The sequence below is a fragment of the Diceros bicornis genome, chromosome 3 (genome assembly GCF_020826845.1).
Source record: "Diceros bicornis minor isolate mBicDic1 chromosome 3, mDicBic1.mat.cur, whole genome shotgun sequence".
NCBI lineage: Eukaryota > Metazoa > Chordata > Mammalia > Perissodactyla > Rhinocerotidae > Diceros > Diceros bicornis.
In genome coordinates, this window is record NC_080742.1 from 14,744,899 (window position 1) to 14,765,400 (window position 20,502).

Genomic DNA, 20,502 nt, shown 5'->3' on the forward strand with positions numbered 1-20,502 from the left:
TCTGTACCACAAAGCAGGAGCTCAGTAAGTGTTGAATTAACGTAATTTCCTAATTTATTGTATCTTTCTACTGATGTTATCTGATTCCAGCTTGGTTCCTTTTCCACACTTGAATTAAACTGAACCCCAAATTCAAAAGTTCATGCACCTCTTATTGGCTGGTTCAAGTCCCTCCCTCCTCTGCTTTATTCTCTACTAAAAAACGGTCAGAGGACGTGAACAGATATTTTTCCAAAGACATACAAATGGTCAACAAGTACACGAAAAGATGCTCAACATCGCTAATCATCAGGGGAATGCAAATCAAAACCACAATGAGGGGCCTGGCCCGGTGGCACAAGCAGTTAAGTGCGTGCGCTCTGCTGTGGCGGCCCGGTGTTCGCTGGTTCGGATCCCGGGTGCGCACCGATGCACCGCTTGTTAAGCCATGCTGCAGCAGCATCCCATATAAAGTGGAGGAAGATGGGCACAGATGTCAGCCCAGGGCCAGTCTTCCTCAGCAAAAAAGAGGAGGATTGGCATTGGATGTTAGCTCAGGGCTGGTCTTCCTCAAAAAACAAAAAAAAAACCACAATAAGGTATCATCTATCATCTCACACCTGTTAGAATGGCTATTATAAAAAAGACAAGAGATAACAAGAGATAAGTGTTTCCGAGGATGTGGAGAAAAGGGAACCCTTGTGCACTGTTGGTGAGAATGTAAATCGTTACAGCCACTATGGAAAACACCATGGAGGGTCCTCAAAAAATTAAAAATAGAACTACCCTACCCCAGCAACCTCACTTCTGGGTACCTATCTGACGGAAATGAAATCACCATCTCGGAGAGATATCTGCACTCCCATGTTCATTGCAGCATTATTCACAATAGCCAAGACACAGAAACAACCTAAGTGTCTGTTGACGGCTGAATGGATAAAGAAGATGTGGTATATACACAACAGAGTATTATTCAGCCATGAGAAGGAAGGAAATCCTGCCATTTGCAACGAGATGGATGGAACTTGGGGGCATTATGCTAAGTGAAATAAGTCAGACAGAGAAAGACAAATACTGAATGATCTCACTTATATATAGAATCTAAAAAAGCTGAACTCATAGAAAGAGAGACTTCAATGGTTGTTGCCAGGGGCTGGCGTGTGGGGGAAATGGGGAGATGTTGGTCAAAGGGTACAAACTTCCAGTTAAAAGATCAATAAATTCTGGGGATTAATGTACAGGACGGTGACTACAGTTAATAGTACTGTATTGTATACTTGAAAGCTGCTAAGAGAGTAGACCTTAAATGTTCTCACCACAGGAACAAAACAGGAATCATGTGAGGTGATGGAGGTGTTAGCTAATGCTATGGTGGTAATCATTTCACAACACATACATATATCCAATCATCATGTTGTATACCTTAAATTCACACAATGTTATATGTCAATTACATCTCAAGCTGGGAAAAAAACCAAGGTAATTCTTGGCCATAAAGTTAATTTCACTACTTACCTTTTTGTTATTTTCTCCTTCATTTATAGATAACCTTACACATTTGTGATTTCAGATAATTTACCTTTATCTTGATTTGATTTTCAACATTCACACTCAGGTTATTCAGAGCATTTAAAGCTTTCTCTTTAATACTGTGGTTGGGATTGTTGATTTTGCTTCCAACAATTGGAATACCACCCAATTCACGAATAATGACCTAAGAGAAAAAAACAGGACATGACTTCAGTATATATCCCCTTCCACTGAATTCCTTGCATCCACAAATAAAAATAAATGATTCTTCGGAAGTATCTTTCCCACATACAATCTATAATTGTTTTTTTTTTTGTGAGGCAGATTAGCCCTGAGCTAACATGCGATGCCAATCCTCCTCTGTTTGCTGAGCAAGATTGGCCCTGGGCTAACATCCGTGCCCATCTTCCTCTACTTTATATGGGATGCCGCCACAGCATGGCTTCACAAGTGGTGCATCAGTCAGAGCCCGGGATCTGAACCTGTGATCCCCAGGCGGCCAAAGCAGAGTGTGCAAACTTAAACTGCTACGCCACCGGGCCGGCCCATATAATTCCTATTTTTAACAAAATTTTACCACTCATAATATTTTAGGTAAAGAAAATCAATTGAAAATAAAATTATTAAAATATGCAATTATATAAACTATAGCATGGAGATACACAATAAAGATTTGCAGAGCTACTGTAATGATCTCAAAGCAATTGACAAAATTATTTTACTTTGAAATAAGTTATATGTCTTCTCTATTACAGGCAAATTTGGAAAAGTATTATGATGCAGAATAGTAGTGTTTTGCTAAAATGTATTCTTTAGAACACTAATCCTGCAAGATGTCAACAGATGTTCCATTAAAAAAGGGAGGTTTCACGGTCAAGTAAGTGTGAGAGACCCCAGGTATGACAAGAGCGAACATGTTTCTCTATCGTGACGCATCGATGTTCATGTGCATGGGGCATCCCCGAGAGGGGAGGCCTGAATATGGCATTTCTATGAACTGTACACAAAAAGAGGGTCACTTTTCAGTAGAGGGGGTCAGAAGAACACCTAGTAACATCTTGCAGAATTGGAGTTCCACACAATTTGAAAAATGGTGCCCAAATTTCCAAAGGAAAAATAACCAGGGGATTTCTCAATCGATTGCAACAATATGTTACTATGAGCCTTTGGCCCCAACATTGAAAGATACATCAATTGCTTCAGTTTCTTTTTTTCTTTCTTTCTTTTTTTTTTTTGTGAGGAGGACTAGCCCTGAGCTAACATCCGATGCCAATTCTCCTCATTTTTGCTGAGGAAGATTGGCCCTGGGCTAACATCCGTGCCCATGTTCCTCTACTTTATACGGGATGCCGCCACAGCATGGCTTAACCAATGGTGCATCAATGTGCACCTGGGATCTGAACCTGCGTGCGAACCCTGGGCCGCTGAAGCGGAGCACATGCACTTAACCGCTGTGCCACAGGGCTGGCCCCCAACTGCTTCAATTCTTAGAAGAAAAATAAGCTGAAAATGACTACTGTCAGGCCAAGACATGACATTCTATCAGAGAAAGAGAAAAACAGTATCTTGCCATCATCCACTTTTTACCAACGGCCCAACTCTACTCTGCTGTTAAGGGTGGGCATAGCATTAGGAAAAAAAGAAACTTTCCCCCTGTAATTTCAGGTTCTTCCCAAGGACTTGTGGTTACTAGAAAATGGCTTTTTTTTTTCACTGTACTGTTAAAGCAGATCAAGGCACTATAACTGATGATAAGGAGCACTACATCCCATTACCCAAGAAAGTACTTGTTCACCAGTGACTAGTGACCTGCTCTGACTACAGTTTTTCAGAGGGATATAAAACTATGGCATCAGAAATACTCCAACAGAGGCATGCTAATAAATCAGTCATCATCTGTTGTTTTTCTTTGCCTGGCACCCCTCTTTCCACGGGGGCAGACATGGCACCTCCTCTATCCCATAAAGTCCCTGGTGGGCCTGCTGGTCAACTGTGTTCACTATCCTTGCTGTTGGGCTGTAGGATGCTAATGTGAACCAGGCATTGCAATCATAGTCCAAGGTGCCTTGACCCAGCAATTGATCCAAAGGGTTGGCACTTGATCCTAGCAGAACAACTCTACCTTCTGGATCCTGAGCTGCCAGGATGGAGGCTTGAGAGGCCAGTGGCTTTCTTTCCATCCCTGTGAAGAAAATCTCTTTGTAACCTGACAGACAAAGACCAATACACAAAAAGCAGTAGGGATAAGCAAAGCCAAAAGACAGAGAGCTCTGATAACACTGTTGGTAACCTTGAACTGTATTCACTTGTATCTGAAACCCATGCTGTTCTTAGATGTCCAAGTTAACTGAGCTCAATATTTTCCCTTTTTGGTTTAAAAGAATTTAAGTTGGGTTCTATCACTTGCAACTGAAAGAATGTGAACAATATATAAACATTCTTTATTTCTCCCTAAAAATCTCTAGAGCTTTAGAGTAAAGCTTGCCATGCTAGAGAAAAGTGGACTGAAATAAAGTACAAATTCAAAATAATTTTACATTCATGACAAAGTTAACAAAGGGCATTAGCTGAAAAAAATAAATTTTTTTACTCTTTCTCCATGTGAGGAGAGGGGAGAAGGAAGCATTCAAACAAAGCTCTTTAGTCTTGGTGCTGTCTCTACTTGTAGAAGCCATTTACATTGGTTAGTGGTTGTCAGAGTGTGGTCCAGGGACCACCTACAACAGAACCAACCTCGTAAAACCTATATACAATGTAAAGCATATACTTAAATATTAGATGCTTTCATTGTTACTGCAGCACTGCTGAATTTTAAATAATTAAAAAGGCCACCTAGCCTGGTGGTGTAGTGGTTAAGATCGCATGCTTCGGCGGCCTGGGTTCGCAGATTCGGATCCCAGGCGCAGATCTACGCACTGCTTACCAGCCATGCTGTGGCAGGTGTCCCACATATAAAGTAGAGGAAGATGGGCAGGAATGTTAACCCAGGGCCAATCTTCCTCAGCAAAAAAGAGGATTGGCAACAGATGTTAGCTCAGGGCTGACCTTCCTCACCAAAAAAAAAAAAAAAAAAAAGCCATGTAATGTAAGTGTTGATTAGATACTCTTATTACAAATGTGATGCCTGTGACCAACTTCATAGGGATTTAGAATCTTATTAATAATCACATTACTATTAGGCTGTGCTTTTCAGAAGTAAACAAACATTATGCTCTAAGTATAAGTAGTCACATTGTAAAGAGGAGGACATTGAGGCTCTGGGAGGTTAAGTAACCTATCAGGGTCACAATTACTGCTAGTGTGTAAGAATGGGAAGAGCCAGGGGCTGGCCCTGTGGCATAGCGGTTAAGTTCGTGCACTCTGCTTTGGCGGCCTGGGGTTCGCAGGTTCAGATCCCAGGTGCGGACTGACGCACCGCTTACCAGCCATGCTGTGGCAGGTGTCCCACATATAAAGTAGAGGAAGATGGGCATGGATGTTAGCCCAGGCACAATCTTCCTCAGCAAAAAGAGGAGGATTGGCAACAGATGTTAGCTCAGGGTGGATCTTCCTCACAAAGAAAAAAAAAAAACAATGGGAGGAGCCTGTTTGCTGAGACTAGGGTATAGGCATACCTCGGAGATATTGTGGGTTCAGTTCCAGACCACCACAGTAAAGCGAATATTGCAATAAAGCGAGTCACACAAATTTTCTGTTTCGCAGTGCACATAAAAGTTATGTTTACACTGCAATGTAGTTTATTAAGTGTTCAATGGCATTATGTCTAAAAAAACAATGTACATCCCTTAATTTAAAAATGCTAACCATCATCTGAGCCTTCAGCGAGTCATAATCTTTTTGCTGACGGAAGAGTCCTGCTTCAATGCTGATGGCTGTTGACCGATCAGGGTGGTGGCTGCTGAAGGCTGGGGTGGCTGTGGCAATTTCTTAAAATAAGACAACAATGAAGTTTGCTGCATGGATTGACTCTTCGTTTCATGAATGATTTCTCTGTAGCATGTGATGCTATTTGACAGTATTTTACTCATGGCAGAACTTCTTTCAAAACTGGAGTGAGGGGCCAGCCTGGTGGCGCAAGCAGTTGAGTGCGCGCGCTCCGCTGCGGCGGCCCGGGGTTCGCTGGTTCGGATCCTGGGCGCGCACCGACGCACTGCTTGGTAAGTCATGCTGTGGCGGCGTCCCATATAAAGTGGAGGAAGATGGGCACCGATGTTAGCCCAGGGCCGTCTTCCTCAGCAAAAAAAAAAGAGGAGGATTGGCGGATGTTAGCTCAGGGCTGATCTCCTCACAAAAAAAAAAAAAAAAACAACAAAAAAAAACTGGAGTGAATCCTCTCAAACCCTGCTGCTGCTTTATCAACAAAGTTTATGTCATTCTAAATCCCCTGTTGTCATTTCCACAATCTTCACAGCATTTTCACCAGGAGGAGACTGCATCTCAAGAAACCACTTTCTTTGCTCATCCATAAGAAGCAACGCCTCATCCGTTAAAGTTTTATCATGAGATTGTAGCAATTCAGTCATATCTTCAGGCTCCACTTCTAATTCTAGTTCTCTTGCTATTTCCACATTCACAGTGACTTCCTCCACTGAAGTCTTGAACCCCTCAAAATCATCCATGAGGGTTGGAATCAACTTCTTCCAAACTCCTGTTAATGTTGATATTTTGACCTCTTCCCATGAATCACGAATGTTCTTAACGGCATCTAGAATGATGAATCCTTTCCAGAGGTTTTTTTTTTTCCATTTTATTTATTTATTTATTTTTTGTTTTTGTGAGGAAGATCAGCGCTGAGCTAACATCTGATGCCAATCCTCCTCTTTTTTCTGAGGAAGACTGGCCCTGAGCTAACATCCGTGCCCATCTTCCTCTATCCTATATGCGACGCTGCCACAGTATGGCTTGATAAGCAGTGCGTCGGTGCGTGCCCGGGATCTGAACTGGCAAACCCTAGGCCACTGCAGCAGAGCGCACGCACCCAACCACTTGCGCCACCGGGCCGGCCCCCCCTTTCCAGAGGTTTTTAATTTACTTTGCCCAGATCCATCAGAGGAATCACTATCTATGGCAGCTATAGCCTTATGAAATGTATTTTTTTTTGTTTGTTTGTTTTTGGTGAGGAAGATCAGCCCTGTGCTAACATCTGCCAATCCTCCTCTTTTTTTGCTGAGGAAGACTGGCTGTGGGCTAACATCCATGCCCATCTTCCTCCACTTTATATGGGACACCACCACGGCATGGCTTGCCAAGCGGTGCGTTGGTGTGTGCCTGGGATCTGAACCGGCGAACCCTGGGCCGCTGCAGCGGAGCACGCACCCAACCGCTTGTGCTACCGGGGTGGCCCCGGAAATGTATTTTTTAAATAATAAGACTCGAAAGTTGAAATTACTCTTTCATCCATGGGCTGCAGAATGGATGTTGTGTTAGCAGGCATAAAAATGTTAATCTCATTATACATCTCCATCAGAGCTCTTGGGTGACCAGGTGCATTGTCAGTAAGCAGTAACATTTTGAAAGGAATCTTTTTTTCTGAGCAGTAGTTCTCAACTTAAAATATTCAGTAAACCATGTTGTAAACAGAGGTGCTGTCACTCAGGCTTTGTTGCTCCATTTATAGAGCACAGGCAGAGTAGATTTAGCATAATTCTTAACGGCCCTAGGATTTTCAGAGTGATAAATGAGCATTGGCTTCCACTTAAAGTCACCAACTGTATTAGCCCCTAACAAGAGAGTCAGCCTGTTCTTTGAAGCTTTCCAGCCAGGTGTTGACTTCTCTTCTTTAGCTATGCAAGTCCTAGATGGCACCTTCTTCCATCATAAGGCTGTTTCATCTACATTGAAAATCTGTTGTTTAGCGTAGCCACCTGCATGAATTATTTTAGCTTGATCTTCTGGGTAACTTGCTGCAGCTTCTACAACAGCATTTGCTACTTCGCCTTGCACTTTTATGTTATAGAGATGGTTTCTTTCCTTAAACCTCATGAACCAACAACCTCTGCTGGCTTCAAACTTTTCCTCTGCAGCTTCCTCATCCCTCTCAGCCTTCAGAGAATTGAAGAGAGTTAGGGCCTTGCTCTGCATTAGGCTTTGGCTTCAGGGAATGTTGTGGCTGATTGGATCTTCTGTCCAGATCGCTAAAACTTTCTCCCTATCAGCAATAAGGCTGTTTTGCTTTATGTTCATTTGTGCGTTCACAGGAGTAGCACTTTTAACATCCTTCAATAACTTTTCCTTTGCATTCACAACTTGGCTAACTGGTATAAGATAGGCTTTCGGCCTATCTTGGCTTTTGACATGCCTTCCTCACTAAGCTTAATCATTTCTAGCTTTTGATTTAAAGTTAGAGATGTGCGACTCTTCCTTTCACTTGAACACTTAGAAGCCATTGTAGGGTTATTTACTGGCCTAATTTCAATATTGTTGTGTCTCAAGGAATAGGGAGGCCTGAGGAGAGGGAGAGAGATGGGGGAATGGCCTGTCAGTGGAGCAGTCAGAACACACACAACACTTATTAAGTTTGTCATCTTATATGGGTGCAGTTCATGGAGCCCCAAAACAATTACAATCAAAATATCTAAGATCACTGATCACAGATCACCATAACAAATATAATAATAATGAAAAAATTCGGAATACTGCAAGAATTACCAAAATGTGACACAGAGACACAAAGTGAGCAAATGTTGTTGGAAAAATGGCACCGATAGACTTGCTCGATGCCAGGTTACCACAAACCTTCAATTTGTAAAAAACACAATGTGAAGAACAATAAATCAAAGCACAATATAATGAGGTAAGCCTGTCCTCACCTGGTTAGCTGAAAAGGCTGCACTGTTACCCAGAGTGACCAAAGCTCTTTCAATAATTACAGGATCCTCAGTTGACTCAAGCAGGTAGAGGAGCTTCCGAAGTTGCTCAGCATTTAGGACATCATCATGTGAGCCATTGGTTAAGTCTTCTGCATAAGAAGAAAATTATTTAAAGTTCACCTAAAATCAACATGAGATTTAAAAAAATGTAAACATAATATCGGACGCATACTCTGATGCCAGGCATTGTGTTGAGCACTTTATGTGCTGTATCTCATTTAATCCTCAAGTACCCCTAGGAAGAAGATACTATTGTAACTCTCAATTTACAGATGGGAAACAGAGGCTTATCGACATTAAGAAATTAGCCAGTGATCACTTGGCATTTCTCTTTTATAAGGTACTGCAAGCAAATAATATAAACCCCTAATGCTGACTGCATTTTCTGTTTCTTTTAAAAATCGGGCACATTCATCCAAAAGAACACTTGCCTACAGGCATATATTAATTAAGGAATAGGATGTGCATTAAGCAGACCTTTTCTGATCATAATTTTAAGAGCCCCTCAGGCAGGAGAAAGAGCTATGGGAGTAACCCAATCATGCTGCTGGTGTGGCATCTTTGTTTGGTTTATATGAACATGGCATGGTGACTCGGATGCTTGTTCTAGCAGTCCTGCAGGGGGTGATGACAAAAGAAAAGCTGTCATGTTGAGTAAAAACTAGAGTAGTTAAATGCTGGATCTGCTTAGTGGCTTTTAGAATTTATAGCTCTAACCTTAAAAAAAAATCCTCTTTACAGAACTCATCAAAAATGAAACCATTTTTATAACACTATTATTGTGTTATAAACATAGAACATGATTCCTTAAAAATGAAACTATGATTATAGGTCAGACAGTGCATGTGTCCACAATATGCTGCTGGGAGGGGGAGAGAAGGCTACACAACAATAGTTACTACATGATGTCACATCCCTACTTTTCCTTTTTTAAAAATATTTACGAAATTATTACAGGCAGTTATCTTTGGGTGCTGGGATTACAAGCAACTTTCATTTTCTACCCTGTGCTAATAAGTTACTTTCTGATTTTTTTTTTTTTTTACAGTAAACATGTATTGCTGCTGTAATTGAAATACTTAAGTATACTGCCTAAAAAAGAAACATGAAAAATATGAGGGAAAAGGACAAGTACAGATTATGGGAACCAATAAGTGATATGATGTCCTGAAGAAGGAAAATAAGAAATCAACTGTGATGAAAAGCTAAAAAGCCAGCAGATTCTTCCTCCCAAATTGTATGATTAGGACCTTTTATGCCTGAACACACTAATGGCTTCATCCACACCTCTTAAAACACGGTTTCCCCCAGAGAACAGTTGAAAAGATAAGTGACAGAATGATAAAAACACAGATTTTTAGAATGGGAGGAATTTGGGGTTGACCCAAACCTCTGATTTTATACACAAGGAAACTGAAGCCAGGATCATTTAAGGATGTGCCTAAAGTCACAGAGGAGCTAGTAGCAGAGACCAGAGAGACGAAAATACAAAGCTGCAGGCAAGCCACTTAACCTCTTTTTGGGTCTCAGTTTTCTCATCTGTAAAATAAAAGGGTTGGTCATAGACAATAACTGGTTCCAAAGGTTCCTACACAGCTCTGCAGCTGTGTGATTTTATAAACATACACACGGCAGAAATACGATAAATTTAACTCGTCCATACTTCCAAGATATTTCAAGATACTATTAGTTCCTTATATATTTTCCTACAAAGACATTTAAAAAAAAGTTTTATAGATATATAAATTATTTATAAACAGCCAAATAAAATTTTATGGGAAAAGTGTCAAATCAGGATTTTCACTTGAAGGGAGGAGGTGCACGTGGTAGTTAAGAGTAAGCCCAGGCTAAGGAGCCAGACCGTCTAGTTCAGATGCCAACTAAGCCACTTGCCAGCTGAGAGACTTAACCTCTCCAAGCCTCAGTTTCTTCATCTATTAAATGAAAGTCAATGGCCCCTGCCCTAAAGCAGTTTTGTGCCTAGAACACTGCGAAAGCCGGGTATATTTTAGTTATTATTTTTATTAATAGGACACACGGCTGGTTAATAACAAAACTGGCTCTAGAATCCAGATCTTTCCACTCACAGTCCACCCCCCACCCCAATCTGTTAAAATGACGAGCTTTGTTTAAATTTTGTAAATAAATCCTAACTTCTCTGCTTGAATTCTTAATAAAAACCCCGTGTACTACTTTTTCAGTAAAGAAATAAAAAGCTTAAAACTTGCAAGACGTTAGAGCATGGGGATCACCTAATCCCCCCAGTGTGTCCACTGGTGGGTTTCTGAACTGCTATTACCCAGGGGAGGCAGTCAAATGTGTGCGTCCTAGCTCTCCACTGAGCTCTGTGCCCATACGACCGTGACAGAACTATAGGCTTAGTGGCTCACCATCTCCTCAAGTAAACGGAAGAGAAATTACAATTCTCAAAGGAAATGAAAAGTGACTACCAAATAATACATTATGGTGAGATAAATTTCAAGATAATTGTCATAGTACAGAGTCATTCCAACCAGGAACATAACAAGCTTTTCTGTTTATGCAGTCTTATGTCCTTCATTAAAATGATCTTTATATAGGCTTCTTGCTAGATGTATTCCTAGCTTTTAAAACTTTTTATAGCTATCACGAATGAAATCTTTTCAATTAAATTTTTGAATTGGTTATTCGTTGTATATAAAAAGCTATTGATCCGGGTATATTTATCTTGCATTCAATTTACTTTATTGATCTCTTACTGCTTCTAAAAGTTATTCAGTTGATTCTTTTGGACTTTTCCAAGTAAATCATTATGTCATCTACTAATTATAATTTTGCCTCCTTTTTAACATTTATGTTTTTTTTTTCCTTGTCTTATCAAGCTAGCCATGACTCTATGACAATGCTGAATAATAGTTTTGATAGCAGGCACTCTTCTCCTGTTCTTGAATTTAGTAAGGATGCTAACAGTGTTTCACCACTAAATACAATGTTTGCCTTTGGTTTTTGATGGATGCTCTTCATCAACTTAAGAATATATCCTTCTATTTATCCTAACTTGCTCCAAGATTTTATCAGAAATGATACTATTCAAATGTCTTTTTGTTATGAGGTCATTATGTGTTTTTGCTTTTCATCGACTAATGCAATAAATTACATTAATATATTTCCCAATATGAATTCTCCTTACATGTCCATTTGGCTTTGTTATATTATTACTTTAATCCCCTGACAGATATGATTTGCTAATATTTCATTTAAGATTTTTATCTTTATTCATAATTGAGACACATTTGTAGTCTTTTCATGCTATCCTTGTCAGGTCTTGGTATCAGATTGTTGAATGAATTGAGACTATTTCTATCTTTTTCAATGGTCTTGAACAGTACAGGAATTACAAATTTCTTGAAGTTTAAGACAAAGAAAAGATCACCTAATTCTGGTTCAAGACGGTGATGTAGGAAGATCCTGAATTCACCTCCTTGCATGGACACACTATATCTACAACTATATTTGGAATAATTCTCTCTGAAAGAAATCTGGAAACTAATTGAGTGACTCCTATACACTGGGCGAATGAGAAATAACACACATTGAAATGGGTAGGAGAGGCTGAGACACAATCTTGCCACAAACCCCACCCTTGGTGCAGCAACACACAACCGGGAGGGAACTCACAACTCCCAGCTTCTCCCTGAGAGTGAGGGGTTTGGACTCCACATCCTGTGCTGCAACTTTTAAGACTTCCACCTGAGAGATGGGTACCCAAAACATCTAGCTTTGAAAGCCAACGAGGCTTGTGTCCACAAGACCCACAAGGCTATAGCGAATTAAGAGAGAGTTCTCAAAGGGCTTGCACAGACTCACAATGGCTAATCCCCCATGGCCCAGGAGAGGCAGCAGACTGAAACCAGTCTTTCCATGGAAAAGGCTTATTTGTTTATCTTAATAGCTGCAGCCTGAGGGGCAGGCTTCTATTTTAACATACATGAAGGGGCCAACAGCAATACTCTCCAGAGAGGGGAGGCCAGACAGGCACCATCTTTGCACTCTCCCCCTGCCTTACTCCAGGTCACTGATATCTCCCAGAAAGGAGCTTGTGCACATGTCTAGCACTCTAGTTTTTGCAGCTGCCGCCCAAAGGACTCCCCTTGATCACCTGGCTCTGGTGCCCAGCAGGGCTTGTGTTCACGTGTTCAATGGGACAATAGCAAACAAAGAAACAGTTCTTAACTGGCTATCCCCACCCTTCCCCCTATCCGGCTCAGTACAGAGGTAGCAGACAGAAACACACACCTCCCAGTCTTCTCCTGAAAGAGGTCTATTTGCATACTTTAAAAGCTGCTGCCAGAGGGTCCGGCTTCCAATCAGCCTCAATCTAGGTGCTGACTGAGATCCTCCTCTTTGGGACACCGACAGGTTTTGGTACACCCTCAACTACTGGGAACTACTATTAAAGATCACCTAAAGATCAACTACTTTTAAAAATAAAACAGGCTGCCTGGACAATAACAAAGTTTTGAGAGACAACCAAGAACTGGGGCATGGCTGAACAATAAGGTTCATCTCCTGCACAAGACTACTCCTTCAAGAATGGGAGAGGTGGCTGTTTCATCTAAAGCACAGAAACCAACACAGAGTCAAGCAAAACGAAGAAACAGAGGAATATGTCCAAAGGAAAGAACAAGATAAAACCTCAGAAAAAAAAATATTACTGAAATAGTTAAGTAATTTACCTGATAAAGAGTTCAAACTAATGGTCATAAAGATGCTCACTGAACTTGGGAAAAGAATGGATGAACACAGTGAGAATTTCAACAAAGAGACAGAAAACGTAAGGAAACACCAAAGGGAAGTCACAGAGCTGAAGAATACAGTAACTGAACTGCAAAATACACTAGAAGGGTTCAAAAGCAGACTAGATAAAGCAGAAGAAAGAATCAGTGAACTCTAAGACACGGCAGTGGAACTCACCCAATCAGAGCAGCCAAAGTAAAAAAAGGGAAGACAGCTTAAGGGACTTATGGGACAACATCAAGTGGGCCAACATTCACATTATAGGGGTCCCAGAAAGAGAAGAAAAAGAGAAAGGGGCGGAAAATTTATTAGAAGAAATAATGGTTGAAAACTTCCCTAACTTGGGGAAGGAAACAGACATCCAGATCCAGGGAGCCCAGAGAGTTCCAAATAAGAGGAACCCAAAGAGACACAGCCCAAGACACATTATAATTAAAATGTCAAAGTTAGAGAGAGCCAAGAAGAGAATCTTAAAAGCAGCAAGAGAAAAACAACTTGTTACGTACACAGGAACCCACCTAAGACTATCAGCAGAAACTTTGGAGGCCAGAAGGGAGATATATTCAAAGTACCGAAAGAAAAAAAACTACCAACCAAGAATCCTCTACCTGGAAAAACTGTCCTTCATAAATAAAGGAGAGAAAGAGAGTTTTCCAGACAAGCAAAAGCTGAAGGAGTTAAACACCACTAGACTGGCCTTATAAGAAATGTTAAAGGGACTTCTTGAAGCTGAAACGAAAGGGCACTAACAATAGGAAAACATATGAAAACATATAAATCTCACTGGAAAAGATAAATATATAAATTCAGAATAATCTGATGTTGTAACAGTGGTGGGTTAATCACTTATAAATCTAGTATGAAGGTTAAAAAACAAAAGTAGTAAAAATAACTATAACTACAATAATTTGTTAAGGGATATAAAAAATAAAAAGATGTAAACTGTGACATCAAAAACATAAAATGTGTGTAGGGGAGAGTAAAAATACAGAGCGTTCAAACTTAAGTTGTTATCAACTTAAAATAGACTGTTCTAAGATGCTTTATGTAAGCCTCATGGTAACCACAAAGCAAAAACCTACAGTAGATACACAAATGACAAAGAGAAAGGAATCTCAGGTGTACCACTATAGAAAATCATCAAATCAGAAAGGAAGGAGCAAGAGAAGAAGAAAAGAACAAAGAAATTACAAAAGAGCCAGAAAAAATGAACAAAATGGCTATAGTCCACCTATCAATAACTACTTTAAATGTAAATGGACAAAATTTTCCACTCAAAAGGCACAGAGGGACTGAATGGATGAAAAACAAGACTCAACGCATATTCTGATTCTGATCATCAATTATAACATATGGCTAGTTTTTCCAGAGAGCCAAGCAATTCTTGGACACCAGCTGGCTGTTCTACAATTCAACTCAATTCTGACACTATCTACCTGGAGATAGTATCAGATCCCACAGGTTAAGGGTTCAGTCCTACAAGATTGCCCTCCGCCCCACACACACACCATTTCAGATGCCATTCACAAGTCTTGGTTGTCACCTGTGCTTCTGACCTACTAGGTATAGACTGGAGGTTTCACCAACCCCTCCGTGGGTTTGATTAATTTGCTAGAGCAGCTCACAGAACTCAGAGAAATATTTTACTTACTAGGTCACTGGTTTATTATAAAAGGATATAACTTGGAACAAGCAAATGGAACAGATGCCTAGGGCAAAGTATGGGGAAAGAGTGAGAAGCTTCCATGCCCTCTCCAAGTGTGCCACTCTCCCCAAATCTCCATATGTTCACCAACCTGAAAGCTCTCTGAACACCATCCTTTTGGGTTTTTATGGAAGCTTCATTACATAGGCACAATAGATCAAATCATTGACTGCTGGCAACTGAATCAACCTCCAGCCCAGGAGGTGAGGGAGGTGAGATTGAAAGTTCCAACCCTCTAATCATACAGTTGACTCCACTGGCAACCAGCCCCATCCTCAGGTGCTTTCCAAAAGTCACCTCATTAACATTAACAAAAGACACCTTTATCACTCACATCACTTAGGGAATTCTGAAGGTTTTAGAAGCTCTGTGCCAGAAATTGGGATGAAGACCAAATATACATTTCTTATTACAAACCACAATATCACACCAACTATTTGCTGCCTACAAGAGAATCACTTCAGCTTTAAGGATACAGACTGAAAGTGAAGTGATGAAAAAAGATACTACATGCAAATGGAAACCATAAAAAAGCTGGAGTAGCTATACTTATATCAGACAAAATAGATTTTAAGACAAAAACTGTAATAAGAGACAAAGAAGGTCATTATATAATGATAAAGGGGTCAATCCAAGAAGAGCATATAACATTTGTAAATACTTATGCACCCAACAGAGAAGCACCTAAATATATAAAGCAAATATTAACAGACCTAAAGGGAGAAATAGACAGCAACACAATAATAGTAGGGGACTTCAATACCCCACTTTCATCAATGGCTAGATCATCCAGATAGAAGATCAATAAGTAAACATTGGAAACGTTAGACCAAAAGGACTTAACAGACATATACAGAATATTCCATTAAAAGCAGTTGAAAACACATTCTTCTCAAGTGCACATGGAACATTCTCCAGGATAGACCATATGTTAGGCCACAAAACAAGTCTTAATAAATTTAAGAAGACTGAAACCATATCAAACATCTTTTCCAATCACAATGGTATGAAACTAGAAATCAATCACAAGAAGAAAACTAGAAAATTCACAAATATATGGAGATTAAACAACATGCTACTGAACAACCAATGGCCAAAGAAGAAATCAAAAGAGAAATCAAAAGATACCTTAAGACAAATGAAAATGGAAATACAACATATCAAAAACTTATGGGATGCAGCAAAAGCAGTTCTAAGAGGGAAGTTCATAGTGATAAATGCCTACATCAAGAAACAAGAAACATTTCAAATAAACAACTCAACTTTACACCTCAAGAAACCAGAAAAAAACTAAGCCCAGTTAGAAGGAAGGAAGGAAATAACAAAGATCAGAGCAGAAATTAATGAAACAGAGACTAAAAAGACAATAGAAAAGATTGATGAAACTAAGAGCTAGTTTTTTGAAAAGATACACAAAATTGATAAAGCTTTAGCTAGACTGACCAAGAAAAAAAGAGAGAAAACTCAAATATAAAATCAGAAATGAAAGAGGAGACATTGCAACTGATACCACAAAAATACAAAATATCATAAGAGACTACTGGGAACAATTATATGCCAGCAAATTAGACAACTGAGAAATGGGTACATTCCTAGAAACATACAACCTACCAAGACTGAATTATGAAGAAATGGAAAATCAGAACAGACCAATTACTAGGAAGCAGATTGAATTAGTAATCAAAAACCTCCCAACAAACAAAAGTCCAGGACCAGATGGCGGAACATTTAAGAAGAATTAACACCAATCCTTCTCAAATGCTTCCAAAAAACGGAAGAGGAGGGAACACTTCCAAACTCATTTTACAAGGCCCTGATACCAAAATCAGACAAGGACACTACAGGAAAAAAAATTACAGGCCAATATCCTTTATGAATATAGATGCAAAAATCCTCAACAAAATATTAGCAAACAATACATTAAAAGGATCATATACCATGATGAAGTGGGATTTATCCCTGGGATGCAATATTGGTTCAACATCTGCAAATCAATCAATGTGATACACCACAGTAACAAAATGAATAAAAATCATATGATCATCTCAGTAGATGCAGAAAAAGCATTCGACAACATTCAATATCCATTCACGACAAAAACTCTCAACAAAGTGGGTACAGAGAGAATGTAGCTCAATGTAATAAAGGCCATATATGACAAGCCCACAGCTAACATCATAGTCAATGGTAAGAAATTGAAAGCTTTTCCTCTAAGATCAGGAACAAGACAAGGATGCCCACTCTCACCACTTTTATTCAACATAGTACTATAAGTCCTAGTCAGGGCAATTAGGCAAGAAAAAGAAATAGAAGGCATCCAAATAGGAAAGGAAAAAGTAAAACTCTATTTGCAGATGACATGATATTATCTATAGAAAATTCTAAAGACTCTGCCAAAAAACTTAGAAGTAATAAACAGATTAAGTAAAGTTGTAGAATACAAAATCAATATACAAAAATCTGTTGTGTTTCTATACACTAATAACAAACTATCAGAAAGAGAAATTAAGAAAAAATCCCATTTACAGTTGCATCAAAAAGAATAAAATACCTAGAAATAAATTTAACCAAGGAAGTGAAAAACCTGTACACTGAAAACTATAAGATATTGATGAAAGAAACTGAAGATGACACAAGTAAATGGAAAGATACTCTGTGCTTATGGACTGGAAGAATCAACATTGTTAAAATGTCCATATTACCCAAAGCAATCTACAGATTCAATGCAATTCCTATCAAAATTTCGAGGGCATTTTTCACAGAAATAGAAGCAACAGTCCTAAAATTTGTATGGAACCACAAAAGACCCCAAATAGCTAAAGCAATCTTGAGAACAAAGCTGGAGGCATCCCGCTTCCTGATTTCAAAATATATTACCAAGCTATAGTAATCAAAACAGTATGGTATTGGCATAAAAACAGATACACAGATCAATGGAACAGAATAGAGAGCCCAGAAATAAACCCACATACATATGGTCAATTAACTTACAACAAAGGAACCAAGAATATACAATGGGGAAAGGACAGTTTCTTCAATAAATGGCATTGGGAAAACTGGACAGACACATGGAAGAGAATGAAACTGGACCCCTATTTCACACCATACACAAGAGTCAACTCATAATGGATTAAAGTCTTAAACATAAGACCTGAAACCATAAAACTCCTAGAAAAAAACATAACCAGTAAGCTCCTTGACACAGCTCTTGGCATGATTTCTTGGATTTGACAACAAAAGCAAAAATAAATGAGTAGGACTACATCAAACTAAAAAGCTTCTGCATAGCAAAGGAAACCATCAACAAAATGAAAAGGCAACCTACAGAATGGGATAAAATGTTTCCAAATCATATATCCGATAAAGAGCTAATTACCCAAAATATATAAAGAACTCATACAACTCAACAGAAAAAAAAAACAACCAAATAATCCAATTAAAAAATGGGCAGAGGATCTTAATAGACATTTTTCCAAAGAAGACATACAAATGAGCAATAGGTACATGGAAAGGTGCCCAAAATCACTAATCATCAGGGAAATGCACATCAAAACCACAGTGGGCTATCATCTCACACCTGACAGAATGGCTACCATCAAAAAGAGAAGAGATAATGAGTGTTGGTGAGGATGCAGAGGAAAAGGAATCCTTGTACACTGTTGGTGGGAATGTAAATTGGTGCAACCACTATGGAAAACAGTATGGAGGTTCCTCAAAAAATTAAAAATAGAACTACCATATGATTCAGCAATTTCACTTCTGGGTATTTATCCCAAGAAAACGAAATTACTATCTCAAAAAGATATATGCACCCCCATGTTCACTGAAGCATTATTTACAATAGCCAAGACATGGAAACAACCTAACTGTCCATCAATGGATGAATGGATAAAGAAAATGTGGTCCATACATACAATGGAATATTATTCAGCCATAAAAAAGAAAGTAATCTTGCCATTTGGGACAACATAGATGGACTCTGAGGGTATTATGCCAAGAGAAATGAGGAAGACAAAGACCGTATTATTTCACGTGTATGTGGAATCTGAAAAAAAAAACCCCAACTCATAGATACAGAGAACAGAGTGCTGGTTGCCAGAGGCTGGTGGTGGTGGGGGGGGGCAGTGTAAAATGGGTGAAGGTAGTCAAGAGATACAAACTTCCAGTTATAAGATAAATAAGTTCCGGGGATGTAATGTACAGCTTGGTGACTATGGTTAACAATACTGTATTGTATGCTTGAAAGGTGCTAAGAGAGTAAATCTTAAAAGTTCTCATTACAAGAAAAAAAAATCGTGTACTGTGAACTGTGAACTGTGTAGTGATGGATGTCAAGTTATTGTGATCATTTTGCAATACATACATATATCAAATCATTATGATATAGTCAAAACCCTGTTTATGACTCATTTTACAATTTCCAATTCTTTCCACGAGACTTCACTCAGTCTTGCATTACACAATCACCTCTGGCTAGAAGCAAAGGAATTTACCTCAGGAGGTAATCAACGACTTGACTCTCCTGCCTACCTGTTCCTTGAGGCAAACTTTACCTTGGAATGCAAGGACACATCTCATTCACCCGCCTCCATACCCTAATCTTTGAGGCTAACCAGACCACCTAATACTTTCTCTTTTGACATTTCTATAGAAGACAAAAAATAGCTAAACTGGTATATAACGGCCCCACACAGGCACTTCCAGGCAGCAGCTCTCTACTGGCCATGGGTCCTGTCCCCAGGCTGAACACAAAATAAAGGTGCACGAACGAACGACCAGCTCATGTCTGAAAATTCTTTTTCGACTTGCGACTCAGCGGCCCCACATCAATTACGTTGTACACTAAAGCTAATACAATGTTATAGGTTAGTTATATCTCAATTAAAAAAAAAAAGGATCACCCTCTGAAATCTGAGAATGATGCTGACAGAACGGGTATTTCTCAATTCTTCAGAGATAAAGGTATAGCTTTTCAGGAAGAAAGGACTGTGAGCAACTTATTTTGTAAGCTGCCTGACCTGAAGTAATGGTGATTTTGGGAACTGGTAAAATTACATTTAAAAGTAAGACTTTGTTAGTCTTCAATAGGTTGAGTCAGTATAAGGAGGAAGGTCCAGGCCACCTGACCAATTACTTACACAGAAATATCTCTGACACAAAGACAACAAACTAGGCTTTGTAAGTAAGGGCAAATACAAATTTCAAAAAAAAAAAGGGTTTTCCCTTGTGTCAAAAGGGAAATAGACTTTCCCCCCACTCCCTTTTCTTAGAGCATTTCCTTGAGCAAATTTGTAACTGTAAATCCTTTGTCTGTCTCTTTGATATAAATGTATATCTTTTTAAATGCTAAGCAAGCCTCTTGCCAGTTTATAAGCCAAGGATGTCTTTCTTAAAGGTTTTGGGGTCATCTGTTCGAAATGTAAACGTCAAGGAAGATCGAGCCTGGATCTCCTTGTCTCTGAATTTAGGCTTGGCACCTGGCTCCATGCTGTAACCATCTGCTTATCATAAAGATACTGAGAAGTCTTATTTTTCCTCTGGATAAAGGCAATTGGCGAACACAAACTACCACCCCAATTACCAGTGAATTTAGGATGAACTATGAACAGCAAATGGTGCTGGCAAGTCCTCTTAAGATCAAGT

At 39.3% G+C, this 20,502-nt stretch overlaps 1 protein-coding gene across 1 annotated transcript in view; it reads right to left on the reverse strand.

Moving 5' to 3' along the window:
- The window catches only part of ARMC10 (armadillo repeat containing 10), a 32,256-nt gene that overhangs the window by 10,495 nt on the left and 1,259 nt on the right, over positions 1 to 20,502 (reverse strand). Inside the window, exons 2-3 of the mRNA XM_058523996.1 lie at positions 8,319 to 8,467; positions 1,559 to 1,693 (exon numbers count right to left, since the gene is read on the reverse strand). Coding sequence (XP_058379979.1) covers positions 1,559 to 1,693; positions 8,319 to 8,467 — 284 coding nt within the window. The remainder of the gene's footprint in view (positions 1 to 1,558; positions 1,694 to 8,318; positions 8,468 to 20,502) is intronic.